Consider the following 14548-nt stretch of genomic DNA (forward strand, 5'->3'; position numbering starts at 1 on the left):
ATTCCCTTTAGTTTCATCTTTATTTCCAAACTACTTTTTTAAATTTTAAATTATTTCTTGTGTTTCTGCTTCATTTCTGGGTTTTTCTATTTTTGATGGGGGATAATTGATAAATTTATTTGTTTTAATTCATATGAAGAAATCACATATATACCTGTGTGTGTGTGTGTGTGTGTTCACCAAAGTTTGCATCATAGAAAATGGTAAGAATATCAAAGTTTAATTTTTCTTTTGTAAAAGTAAATATGATACACATTTCTGTCATATACCTACTGTTTGTACTCTGCTGTACTGTTAGGTGCTCTACATTCATTTAGCAATACTTAGACATTAATTTTTGTTAGATAGGTGTCAATATTGGATGTAGATATTAATCATTTTTTTAAGCTTTGAGGTGTAATTGACAAAAATTGTATATATTTAAGGTGTAAGTGATGTATTGATATATGTATACATTGTTAAATGATTACCACAGTCAAGCTAATTAATATATTTATCATCTTACGTAGTTACCTTTTTTTTTTTTGGAGGTGAGAACATTTAAAATCTACTCTCTTAGCAAACTACCTGTAGTCACCATGCTGTACATTAGATTCCCAGACATTATTCATCTGGCATAATTGCAATTTTGTACCCTTTAACAAATATCTCCCCATTTCCCCTACCCTCTACTACCTGGCAATCACTATTCTACTCTCTGCTTCCTTGAGTTTGACTTTTTTAGATTCCATATATAGATGAGATCATGCAGTACTTGTCTTTCTGTGCCTGGCTTATTTCACTCTGCATAATGTCCTCCAAGTTCATCTGTGTTTTCACAAATGGTAGGATTTCCTTATTTTTTTAGGACTGAATAATATTCCATTGTGTGTATATACTGTATACATTTTCTTTATCCATTCATCTTTCAATGGACAGTGAGGTTTATTCAGTATTTTAGCTGTCGTGAATAATGCTGCAGTGAACATGGGAGTGCAGATATCTCTTCAAGATACTAATTTCATTTCCTTTGGGTATATACCCAGAAGTGGAATTGCTGGATCAGTTGGTAGTTCTATTTTTAGTTTTTTGTAGCACCTCCATACTGTTTTTCATAATGGCCATGCCAATTTACATTCTCACCAACAGTGTTCAAGCATGCCCTTTTCTCCACATCCTGGCCAACACTTGTTATCTTTCGTCTTTTTGATAATAGCCTTTCTAAAAGGTGTGAGGTGATGTTGTGATTTTGATTTGCATTCTCTTGATGATTAGTGATGTTGAGCATTTATCATATACCTGTTGACCAGTTGTATGTCTTCTTTTGAGAAGTGTCTATCTAAATCCTTTGCCCATTTAAAAAATAGGGTTATTTGTTTTCTTGCTATTAAGTTGTTTGAGTTACTTATATATTTTGGATATTAATCCTTTATCAGGTGTGTGGTTTCCAAATATTTTCTTCCATTCCATAGTTTGTCTCTTCATTCTCTTCATTGTTTCCTTTGCTATGCAGAAGCTTTTTAGTTTGATGGAATCTCATTGTTCTACTTTTGATTTTGTTGTCTGCACTTTTGGGATCATAGCCAAGAAATAATTGCCCACACGAATGTTGAGAAGCCGTTTTTTCTGTGTTTCTTCTACTAGTTTTACAGTTCAGGTCTTGTGTTCAAGTTTTTAACCAAGTTGGAGTTAATTTTTGTATATGGTGTGAGATAAGTCTCCAATTTCATTCTTCTGCATGTGGATATTTAGTTTTCCCAATATCATTTATTGAAGAGACTGTCCTTTACTCATTGTCTATACTTGGCACCTTGTTTGATGATGAATTGATCATCCTTGCTTTGACCATTTACTCATTGTCTATACTTGGCACCTTCTTTGATGATGAATTGATCATTCTTGCTTTGGCCTTTCAGGGTCTTTTGTGGTTCTATATGATTTTAGGATTTCTTTTTCTATTTCTATGAAAAAAGCCAGTGGAGTTTTGATAAGGATTGTGCTGACTCTGTACATTGCTTTGAGTGGTATGTACATTTTAACAATATTAACTCTTCTAATCCATGAACACAGGATATCTTTGCATTTATTTGTGTCTTCTTTAATCTCTTTCACCAATGTTTTATAGTGTTCACTGCACATATCTTTCATCTCCTTTGTAAATTTATTCCTGAGTAGGGTTGTTTCTTAATTTATTATTTTTTTGGCTAGATCATTGTTAATGTATAAAAACAATAACTTTTGTATACTGATTTTGTATCCTTTGAGTTTACTGAGTTCATTTATTAGTTTTAACAGGCTTTTCGTGGATTCTTTAGAGTTTTCTATATGTAAGATTATGTCGTCTGCAGAGACAGTTTTACTTCTTTCTTTCTGATTTGGATGCCTTTTATTTATTTTTCTTGCCTAATTACTCTCCCTAGGAATTCCAGTACTATACTGAGTAGAAGTGGTGAGAATAGGCATCCTTGTCTTGTTTCTGATCTTAGAGGAAAAGCTTTTAGCTTTTCACCATTGAGTATGATGTTAGCTGTGAGCTTGTCATATATAAACTTATTACGTTGAGGTACATCCCATCTGTATCTAACTTGTTCAGTTTTTATCATGAAAGAGTGTTGGATTTTGTCAAATGCTTTTTCTGCATCTATTCAGATGATTTTATGATATTTATCCTTCATCTTGTTGATGTGGTGTATCACATTAATTGATTTGTGGATGTTGAACCATCCTTGCATCCAAGCAATAAATTCTACCTCATCATGGTGTATGGTCCTGCTAGTGTGAAGCTGAATTTGATCTGTTAGTATTTTGTTGAGGATTTTTGCATCTATGTTCATCATGGACATAGGGCCATAATTTTCTCTTCCTGTAGTGTCCTTTTATGGATTCATTATCAGGTAACACTAGCCTTGTAAGATGAATTTGAAAGTGTTCCCTCCTCTTCGATTTTTGGGAAATGTTTGAAAAGGATTGGCATTAATTCTTCTTTAAACATTTGGTAGAATTCACCAGTGAAGCCACCAGGTCCTGGACATTTCTTAGTTGAGAGGTTGTTGATTACCATTTCTTACTGTTATTGGTCTCTTCAGATTTTTATTTCTTCATGAATGAGTCTTGGTAGGTTGTGTGTTTCTAGAAATTTATCTATTTCTTGCAGGTTATCCAGTTTTTGGGCATATAATTGTGTATTGTCTCTTATGATCCTTTGTATTTCTGTGATATCCATCGTAATGTCTTTTATTTATTTATGTATTTATTTTTGGCTGTGTTGGGTCGTTGTTGCTGTGTGCAGGCTTTTTCTAGTTGCGGCAAGTGGGGGCTACTCTTCATTGAGGTGCATGGGCTTCTCATTGTGGTGGCTACTCTTGTTGCGGAGCACGGGCTCTAGGTGCGTGGGCTTCAGAAGTTGTGGCACGTGGGCTCAATAGTTGTGGCTTGTGGGCTCTAGAGCGCAGGCTCAGTAGTTGTGGCGCACAGGCTTAGTTGCTTCACGGCATGTGGGTTCTTCCTGGACCAGCGCTTGAACCCGTGTCCCCTGCATTGGCAGGCAGATTCTTAACCACTGTGCCAACAGGACAGCCCCTGTCTTTTCTTTCACATATATTTTATTTGAATTTTCTCCTTTCTTTCTTAGTTGATATACCTAAGAGTTTGTCAATTTTATCTTTATAGAAAATCACTTAGTTTCATTGAAAAACTTAGTATCATCAATCTTTTCTATTGTTTTTATACTCTTCAGTGCATTTATTTCTGCTCTGATCTTGGTTATTTCCTTCCTTCTGCTAACTTTCAGCTTAGTTTGTTCTTCTTTTTCTAGTTCCTTAAGGTGTAAAGTTACATTGTTTATTCGAGATATTTCTTTTTTTAAAGGTAGGCATTTGTTGCAATAAACTTCCCTCTTAGGGAACTTACCTCAATGTAATAAAGGCCTATATGACAAACCCACAGCCAACATCATTCTCAGTGGTGAAAAACTGAAATCATTTCTTCTAAGATCAGGAACAAGACAAGGTTGTCCACTCTCACGACTATTATTCAACATAATTTTGGAAGTTTTAGCCACAGCAATCAGAGAAGAAAAAGAAATAAAAGGAATCCAAATCAGAAAAGAAGAAGTAAAGCTGTCACTGTTTGCAGATGATATGATACTATACATAGAGAATCCTAAAGGTGCTACCAGAAAACTACTAGAGCTAATCAATGAATTAGGTAAAGTAGCAGGATAAAATATTAATGCACAGAAATCTCTGGTATTCCTATACACTAATGATGAAAAATCTGAAAGAGAAATTATGGAAACACTCCCATTTGCCATTGCAACAAGAAGAATAAAATACCTAGGAATAAACCTACCAAAGGAGACAAAAAACCTGTACGTAGAAAACTATAAGACACTGATGAAAAAAATTAAAGAAGATATAAACAGATGGAGAGATATAACATGTTCTTGGATTGGGAAAATCAACATTGTGAAAATGACTGTACTACCCAAAGCAATCTACAGATTCAAAGCAATCCCTATCAAACTACCAATGGCATTTTTCACAGAACTAGAACAAAAAAATTCACAATTTGTATGGAAGCAAAAAAGACCCCGAATAGCCAAAGCGATCTTGAGAAAGAAAAATGGAGCTGGAGGAATCAGGCTTCCTGACTTCAGACTATACTACAGGGCTACATTAATCAAGAGAGTATGGTACTGGCACAAAAACAGAAATATAGATCAATGGAACAGGACAGAAAGCCCAGAGATAAATCCATGCACATATGGTCACCTTATCTTTGATAAAGGAGGAAAGACTATACAATGGAGAAAAGACAGCCTCTTCAATAAGTGGTGCTGGGAAAACAGGACAGCTACATGTAAAAGAATGAAATTAGAACACTCCCTAACACCACACACAAAAATAAACTCAAATTGGCTTAAAGACCTAAATGTAAGGCCAGACACTTAGAGGAAAACATAGGCCCAACACTCTATGACATAAATCACAGCAAGATCCTTTTTCACCCACCTCCTAGAGAAATGGAAATAAAAACAGAAATAAATGGGACCTAATGAAACTTAAAAGCTTTTGCACAACAAAGGAAACCATAAACAAGACAAAAAGACAACCCCCAGAATGGAGAAAATATTTGCAAAAGAAGCAACTGATAAAGGATTAATCTCCAAAATTTACAAGCAGCTCATGCAGCTCAATATCAAAAAAAAAAAAAACAACCCAATCCAAAAATAGGCAGAAGACCTAAATAGACATTTCTCCAAAGAAGGTATACAGGTTGCCAACAAACACATGAAAGGATGCTCAACATCACTGATCATTAGAGAAATGCAAATCAAAACTACAATGAGGTATCACCTCACACCAGTCAGAATGGTCATCATCAAAAAATCTACAAACAATAAATGCTGGAGAGGATGTGGAGAAAAGGGAACACTCTTGCACTGCTGGTGGGAATGTAAACTGATACAGCCACTATGGAGAACAGTATGGAGGTTCCTTAAAAAACTAAAACTAGAAATACCATATGACCCAGCAATCCCACTACTGGGCATATACCTTGAGAAAGCCATAATTCAAAAAGAGTCATATACCACAGTGTTCATTGCAGCTCTATTTACAATTGCCAGGACATGGAAGCGACCTAAGTGTCCATTGACAGATGAATGGATAAAGAAGATGTGGCACATATATATAATGGGATAATACTCAGCCATAAAAAGAAATGAAATTGAGTTATTTGTAGTGAGGTGGATGGACCTAGAGTCTATCATACAGAGTGAAGTAAGTCAGAAAGAGAAAAACAAATACCGTATGCTAACACATGTACATGGAATCTAAGAAAAAAAAAAGGTTCTGAAGAACCTAGGGGCAGGACAGGAATAAAGACACAGACATAGTAAATGGACTTGAGGACACGGTGAGGGGGTAGGGTAAGCTGGGGTGAAGTGAGAGAGTGGCATGGACATACATACTACCAAACGTAAAATAGATAGCTAGTGGAAAGCAGCCACATAGCACAGGGAGATCAGCTTGGTGCTTTGTAACCACCTAGAGCGGTGGGATGGGGAGGATGGGAGGGAGACGCAAGAGGGAGGAGATATGGTGTTATATGTATGTGTATAGCTGATTCACTTTGTTTTAAAGCAGAAACTATCGCACCATTGTAAAGCAATTATACTCCAATAAAGATGTTAATATAATAATAAAAAAAAAACAAACAAAAAAACTTCCCTCTTAGACCTACATCCCATGTTTTGATATGTCATGTTTTCATTTTCATCTGTCTCAAGATAGTTTTTTTTTTTTTGTTTGTTTGTTTGTTTGTTTGTTTTTTTTTTTGGCGGTACGCGGGCCCCTCACTGTTGTGGCCTCTCCGGTTGTGGAGCACAGGCTCCGGACGCGCAGGCTCAGCGGCCATGGCTCACGGGCCCAGCCGCTCCGCGGCACGTGGGATCTTCCCGGACCGGGGCACGAACCCGCGTCCCCTGCATCGGCAGGCGGACTCTCAACCACTGCGCCACCAGGGAAGCCCTCAAGATAGTTTTTGATTTCCCTTTTGATTTCTTCTTTGACCCATTGGTTTTTCAGAGTGTATTAATTTTCACGTTAGTGAATTTTCCATTTTTCCTCTTGTTATTGATTTCTAGTTTCATGCCATTGTGTTAAATGATACTCAATGTGATTTCAATCTTCTTAAATTTGTTAAGACTTGTTTTGTGGTCCAACATATAATCTATCCTAAAGAATGTTACATATGCACTTGAAAAAAGAGCATGTTCTACTGCTGTTGGATGGAATGTTCTATATATGTTTGTTAGGTCTTTTCTGTATAATGTGTTGTTCAAGTCCAGTGTTTCCTTGTTGCTTTCATGTCTGGATGATCTATCCATTGTTGAAAGTGGGATATTGAAGTCTCCTACTGTTATTGTATTGCTACCTGTTTCTCCCTTCAATTCTGTTAAAATTTGCTAAATATAATTAGGTGCTTTAGTTTTGGGTGCATATATATTCACAAGTGTTATATCCTGTTATAGACTTACAAGTTCATATCCTGTTTTGTATGAATTGATTTCCCCTGTCATTATATAAAAACCTTCTCTGTCTCTTGGTCAGTTTTTTACTTGAAGTCTGTTTTGTCTGTTGTAAGTACAGCTACCCCTGCTTTCTTTTGGTTACTATTTGCATGAATATCTTTTTCCATCCCTTCACTTTCAGCCTGTGTATATCCTTAGAGATCAAGTGAGTCTCTTGTGGACAGCATATAGTTGGATCTTGTTTTTTAATCTGTTCAGCCACTTTATGTCTTTTGATTGGAAAATTTAATCCATTTACTTTTAAAGTAATTATTGAAAGATAAAGACTTACTATTGCCATTTGGTTAATAGTTTTCTCACTATTTTATAATTCCTTTGTTCCTTTCTCTTCTCTTGCTGTCTTCCTGGGTTTTTCAACTTCTGATGTATATTTTTTCATGTCTTAATAGTTTTTAATGCCTTTCAGTTCTTTTTAGTAGGTTATGGTTCTGAATTGTATTTGAGAATGGCTCTTTGACATGCTTCCATTTCCTTTATGGATATTGTTTTGCTCATTTTCCTTATAATAACTTTGTATGGAGATGTTGTTACTTTTCAGCTGCACATCTTTATGTTTATTTACTGTTGCTGAAGTTTTAGAATACTTATTTTGCATAGCTTTTCTAACCTCACAGAGCTTCTGCTTATGTTTTCCACTATTGTTCAAATATATGGCAGCTGGATTTCTGAGATTTCCTGACTCTTCTCCTACCAACCCCATTTTATCTTTATATGGATCTTCCTTTGGTCTCTGTTAATTCTGTCTTGATGATTTTTCATTCTACTCTCAGAAAATTCTCCTCAGTGGAGGCCCTATTCTGAAAAAGAGCCCTGGCTCTTCGGTTGGAGAATTAATGTGGCCTGCACTGCCTTAGCCACTTCAAACCTTGCAGATTTCTTGTACTTACCTGTTATTGGAGTGGGGATGCATTTCCCTTTTCCAGCTACTGTTCTTGAATTGGCTGGACACATTTTCCAGTGAATACCCACTGGATTTTTTGTGGTTCTCTTGGTATTAGGTATGTTCTTACAGTTTCTATAGGGGAGATAAAATTTTGCCTCTGTCTTCTAAGGGTTTTTGGCTAGGTCTGAGAATTAAATGGATGTAGGAAAGATTAACAGGAGAAAAGCATACAAATTAATATCAGTTTTTTGTTTTGTTTTGTTTTTTTTGCTGTACGCGGGGCTCTCACTGTTGTGGCCTCTCCCGTTGCGGAGCACAGGCTCCGGGCGCGCGGGCTCAGCGGCCATGGCTCACGGGCCCAGCCGCTCCACGGCACGTGGGATCTTCCCGGACCGGGGCATGAACCTGTGTCCCCTGCATCGGCAGGCGGACTCTCAACCACTGCGCCACCAGGGAAGCCCAATATCAGTTTTATGTGGCATGGGAGCCCTTATAAGGAAATGAAGACCCAAAGAAGCACTTTGAATCTAACATCTATACACTGAGTTGGTCACACAGTAGTAAATTGTGAAAATGAGACAACAGAAGGAGATCATTAATCATAGAGCAGTGACTTGGGAGATAAGGGTTAGTTTACAAGGTTTGTTTTTACAGATTTCTTTTGGCTTCAGCTCCCATCCCTGGAGACAACAATATTACTCTCTTCCTGGTATAGAGAGAACATCTTCCATATGGGTGTTTTATCTCTTCCTTTCAGGGAGATCAGCATACTCTACTTGTACCTGCTGTTTTCAAGTGCTTTAGCTCAAAATAATCCTTGTGCCAAGTGACATATTTTGGAGTGAGTGGCACATTCTACTACCCTATGCTTCCCTTTATTCCTCCTGCATGGACAACAGTGATACACAGATCTTGTGGCTTTGGTGTTTTTTCTATATCCATGTTTATTTTGGAGTTTGTGGGAAACTTTGCCTCATTTTATTTGTTTGCTTGTTTTGGTAAAGGCTGTCCATGGGTTTTTAATTTTGTTATCTAATTGCTTTGTCTGTTTTTATGTGGGAATTTAGGAAGATCCAAAAGCTATGCTCTCTGCTATTACCATCTTCTCAGAGTCCTATCGGTTGTTTTTTTGTTTGTTTGTTTTCCCTTTTGCTTATTCCCAGCAGGGTCTGAAAAAATCTGAAGATAAAGTGCTTCTGCTTGATATGTTAGGTTCCATTATGACTATTTGATTGTACACATTTCTGTGCCTAATAAAGACTCTTTAGTTATAGTGTTCATTTCCTTCATTAATGATTACTATAGAAAATTGAATGTCTAGAGCTAAAAAGAAAGTTTAGAGTCTGTGTCCTGGTGAGTTTTGTTTATTAGCTGACTGTAGTTGTGAGTATCATAACTTGATGAGTGACTGATTATTATGGCCCTATGCACTTATATATGACTTTGTGTTGCCCTTTCAGTAATTATATATGTAGTTATATATGGTCCTATGTTGCCCTCCTAGTGGTTCTCTCTTCCTTTCCTGTTTCACACATCTTTTCCAAATGCTATATGCTGCTTATCTAAGTAACCTGTTATAGAAACAGAGGTCTTGCCATTTCTTAATTAATGACCATGACTGCCCTAAACACTGTTACTGAGTGGAAGAAAACTATAGCAGAGACTAGTTTTATTCAAGTGCTTATTTTGTGCAATAGCTTTTACATATCTTCCTGCTGAGGATTTTAAAAGCCGAATAATATTTTGTCACTCAGCATAAAATTTAGCATAATTGCTTATAATAATGCTGTGACAGTCCAGTTTATTTTGATTTTTCCTATCAAAACATTAATATTCTCACTTTTAAGGAGTTTATGGGCTGGCAAGTGACACTGATCTGAATGAATGAATGAATTATTAAATAAATAATGAAGGAAAAAGGAAGACAGAGAGAGAGAAAGGGTATGTGTGCTTGTGTGTGTGTGTGTGTATTCAGGTTGTCTTTCTTCTTGAGTGAGTTTTGGTGGCTTGTTATCTTTCAAGGAATTGGCCTATTTCATCTCTGTTGATGAATTTATGGGTATAGAGTTATTTGTAGTATTCCTTTATTACTTTTTAATGTATGCTAGGTCAGTAGTGATGTCTCTCTTCTCTTTCATATCTGATATTGATAATTTGTGTCTTCTCTCTTTGTCAGTCTGACTGAGCTTTATGTATTTTTTTCATGTTTTCAAAGAATCAACTTTTAGTTTTACTGATTTTCTCTATTTTTCTATTTTCAATTTTATTAATTTCTGCTCTAATATTAATTTTTTCTTTTTTTGCTTAAATTTGTTTTAATTTGCTCTTCTTTTTCCAGTTTCCTACAGAAGAAGCATAGGTTACTGATTTTAGTCATTCTTCCTTTTTTTCAAATGTATGCATTTAATGCTATATGTTCTGAACAAGGATTACATTTAAATTTTAGTGAAACCACTTGGTTTATTGAGAAAGCTTCCTGAAAGAACAGGTTCATAAGACACATAAAAAAGAAAAATTTTGTTGAATTATGGGGTGTATATGACAGATTAGAAGTGAATAATAGTCTGGCAGGGGAAGGAATAGTTAGAACTCCATGTTTGCCAGTGAAATTATGATGAAAGAAAAGGCATTAAAGATAACCTGTAAGGTGTATTATTTTCCACTAAACAATTACGTATTTGTATTTCATTTTTAAAACATTAGTGATGGTTATTAAAATCTCTGTGTAGTTGTCACTGAAAAGAACAGTGTTTGACTACAGTGTACATACTGAAATGCCTTTTTAAAGACATCATCATGATGTAGTCTGTGTCTAATATATATCACCTGCACAGTTTTCTTATTTAACTTATAGATGACAGTTACCATCATAGGAGAAGCATGTATCTATTTGACTGATTCTTATGTTTTCTTTTTTTTTTCTTATGTTTTCTTTTCTTGCAGAAATGCTGAGCCGATTGTCAGGATTAGCAAATGTTGTTTTGCATGAATTATCAGGAGATGAAACTGATGAGAATATGAGGGCTTCCTTAGAACCTGTGAGTAGCTCTGTTCTGAATTAAACTAATGAGAAATATGTTCCGTGTTCTTCTGAGGACAAGAATTTAAGGTAGAAGGGTGTGAGCAGCCTTCCTTGTGCTAGGTGGAAGAGAAGATTAAGAAAAATATTGAGACTTCGTAAATGATCCTTTTCCTGTAAGTTTGTAGCCTATGAGACACAGTGATGGGAATCAAGTCCTGGATGAGATTAGAAAGATTGTCCTCATTTGTCCCCCTGGGGCTTACTTAGTGCTAGATTATTTTAACTCCTCGGATATGTATTCCTGTTTCATAGGAAAGGTTTGAAACAACAAATGGTGGAACTGGAGCACTTTTTGGGTTTCAGACCATCTGTTTGCTATTGTAAATTCATCTATCACTTCTCTTATAGTTTGTTTTGTACATTTTGAAGGTCACATAGGACTCAAATAAAGTCCTTTCACTTTCTTAAAAGACAAGCAGTATTCCCTGGTATTAAGAGAATTTTATTCAACTACTCTCTTAATTTTAAATTTTGAGCTCTTCCACTAAATGTTTTGTGATCTTTGCTTCCCTTTATTTTTCTCTTTGGTAAAATTAGTATAAGACTGTAAATGAGATAATGTTTATAAAATAGTTAACATTTACAAAATACTTAATATATATTGCAATGGCTATGATAATTATTGTTTCATAATAATATTGGGTAATAACTAATATTAGGTAGTTATTATTGGAAAGATTTCTTTTTAAAATTTAAAAAATTTTTTATTTTTATTTCCTCTGCCAGGTAAGTATGAGCGTGTCCCTGTCCGTCCCTGCACAGCCTAGACGCCTTACAGTGTACACACATGCTCACTTTGCTCCCCCTCCCTACGCATTCCCCCTCCTCCACCCTCCACCATCCTCCAAACCCCATCCTTTTCCACAACTCTCAGCCCCTCCAAACAACTCTTATAATAAGATCCAAGCAACATCTCTGGAGGACTTCCACAGCCCAGGGCATTCAGTCCCCGGGAATTTTACCACTAGGCTGCAAGATTTACATAAGCCAAGCCCCATTCTTGACAACTAAGGCTCCTCCTTACCTCCAACCCATACGCTGCCCCTGGGTCCTCATCTCCTCGGAAAGATTTCTTAAGTAAGGATATGAGTTGGACAAGAGATAAGATAAAGTTGGAATGAAGGAACTCCTGTTTGGAAGCTGATAGCTTTTCCCTTGTAAATTGGCAACTTTTTGTCTAAATACCAGGAATTACCCCAAGAATCTGACATGGAATTTAATGATAGAACACAAGAGGATGTTCTGGAGCGCCTGGCTTATGCAGAGCAGTTGGTGCAGGAACTAAAAGAAACCATTGGACAGAAGGATGCTCAACTACAGCAGAAGGATGAAATTCTACAGGTACCATTGTCCTTTCTTGCCAAGCACTTGATAAAAGACATAACAGTCACTTTGATTTTTTTCTTCACTTAGATTATTAGAGAATCTGATTTCCCTACTAGTGTAAGATGATGCCTACTGAGAATAACTTGTTATATGCTGGATAAGTGATGAATAAGCATTTGTGTATTTACCATCATTGTTCTCTGACAGGAGGAAAGAAAAGCTGCTGATAACAAAATTAAAAAACTAAAACTTCATGCTAAGGCCAAATTAGCTTCTTTGAATAAACACATAGAAGAGATGAAGGCACAAGGAGGTACTGTTCTGTCCACAGAACCTCAGTCAGAGGAGCATCTCTCCAAGGTATGGTGACTGGGTATAATACACATTTTCTGAGTAGAAAAAGGCTCTCGTTATAGCAGATCTTCACTAATCACAAAAATTTATGAAGCTAAAGTAATACAGCCCTAAATGCAGTCCTTTTTTAAAAAAGATATTTATTTATTTATTTGGCTCTGCTGGGTCTTAGTTGCAGCACATGGGATCTTCGTTGTGACATGCAGGATCTTTAGTTGCGGCGTGAAAACTCTTAGTTGTGACATGTGCGATCTAGTTCCCTAACCAGGGATCAAACCCAGGCCCCCTGCATTGTGAGCTCAGTGTCTTAGCCACTGGACCACCAGGGAAGTCCCCAATATCGTCCCTTCTTTTTGAGCTTGCAGTCTAGCTGGGCTGTGGGCCAAACACAGAATAAAAGGCCAAATTTCCAAATCTAATTTCCAAATTCCAGAAAATATGGAAATTAAATATTAATTGTGACCTAGACTTTCAGGGAGTTAAAAAGGCTAACAGGAAGAAAAAAAAAATTAAATTGAGGCATTTAAGTAGGAGAGGCACATAGCTTTTGGAGGAGTTTTATCTCTAGTTAGAAGATTAAACTAGGTGAACTCTAAGGTTTCTCCCACTTCTGAAATTCTTTAGTTCAGTGACTTGATACAGAATATCCTTTGTCTTTATATGGCCACATAATAGTATTAAAGTTTCATGCATTGTGGGCTTAATCAGCTAGATTACTTTGGGCTCCTCTAAATGATGCTCTGTAGGTTTATGACTGCCACCAACAAAACCGTTCAAGGTTGGGGATGGTGAAAGGAGTGAGAAAAGTACGTATGCCTTTTGAGGAATAGAGCATTGTCTTAATACTTGTTCTTATTACCTTTCCTCTATGGTTAAACCCCAAATATTCACATTCAGCCAGCTAGTTAGAGAACAAGAAACTTCAGTTGTTTGGAGAGTTTGGTATAGAATACAGAGAGGCCAGCACATCACAGTACACATTACCAGTTGGCTTAGATGTAACTCTACGTAAGAAACCTTTAAATTTTTTCTTAGATTTCACTCTGTTTTATTTTTTGACCCACTAGTATTCTTATTCACAATGATTTTAGTTTTTGGGAAATGAGATTTTAATCAATTCTCTAGGCACAACCTTTGGGGTCACTAGTTAGCTCACTAGTACTGTGGTTAGTCTTTCCTTCCTGGATGTAATGCTCAGAAGACATTACTTTTCCTGAATTGATAGCCTTATTTAACTTCTCAAAGCTTATTTTAGAAGCTTCTCTTACTCTTCTCAACTAATGTATTCATTTTGATTCTTCTTTTCTTACTTTTTGTTTTTTTCCTCTCATTATTCTTTCTTCCCCTGGCTGTGGTAGCACCAACCTGTCTCTCCCCATGTGGCTTTGTTTCTTTTAACTTTTCCCTCTGCTATGTTGTTAGATTTTAAAATCATCCATTTTATACTCTGCTTTTTTTTTTAAGCTCTGAGACCTTAAACAAATTAGCATCTTGTAGCTTCATTTCCTTCCTCTGTTAAATAAAAGGGTTGGATTAAATGATTTCTAAGTTCCAGCAATCAGTCACAGCAACTGTTTAACTATTGTATACCCATGACAGAGCTTGATAGTCTCTGGAAAGCGTAGTTGAAGAAATGATGGCAACCTCAGATACTTGACTATTATGTGGAAGAAAGTGTAAAATTATTCTGTGTGGTTCCAATAAGCAGGCTAGGTTCATTTTGGGGGGTAGGGGCTGGTGGTGACTTCAGATGGGAGGTAGAATCTGGTTCAGTCAAAGGAAGAGATTTTGGGAAAAAATAGATTATTGAAATATTTGAATTCCTCCC

At 36.3% G+C, this 14548-nt stretch overlaps 1 protein-coding gene across 17 annotated transcripts in view; it reads left to right on the forward strand.

Annotated features, from left to right (window-relative positions):
- GOLGB1 (golgin B1) overlaps positions 1 to 14548 on the forward strand; it is an 88384-nt gene that overhangs the window by 9293 nt on the left and 64543 nt on the right. For 15 of the 17 annotated variants that reach the window (XM_059065406.2, XM_059065408.2, XM_059065398.2 and 12 more), the window contains exons 2-4: positions 10902 to 10996; positions 12229 to 12381; positions 12574 to 12726. In XM_059065406.2, coding sequence (XP_058921389.1) covers positions 10904 to 10996; positions 12229 to 12381; positions 12574 to 12726 — 399 coding nt within the window. In that variant the 5' untranslated portion in view covers positions 10902 to 10903. Of the gene's footprint in view, positions 1 to 10901; positions 11154 to 12228; positions 12382 to 12573; positions 12727 to 14548 lie in introns of those variants that run through there. The other 2 variants (XM_067034484.1, XM_067034479.1) reach the window with 2 other exon arrangements.

Source organism: Kogia breviceps, chromosome 5, assembly GCF_026419965.1.
Source record: "Kogia breviceps isolate mKogBre1 chromosome 5, mKogBre1 haplotype 1, whole genome shotgun sequence".
Taxonomy (NCBI): Eukaryota; Metazoa; Chordata; class Mammalia; order Artiodactyla; family Physeteridae; genus Kogia; species Kogia breviceps.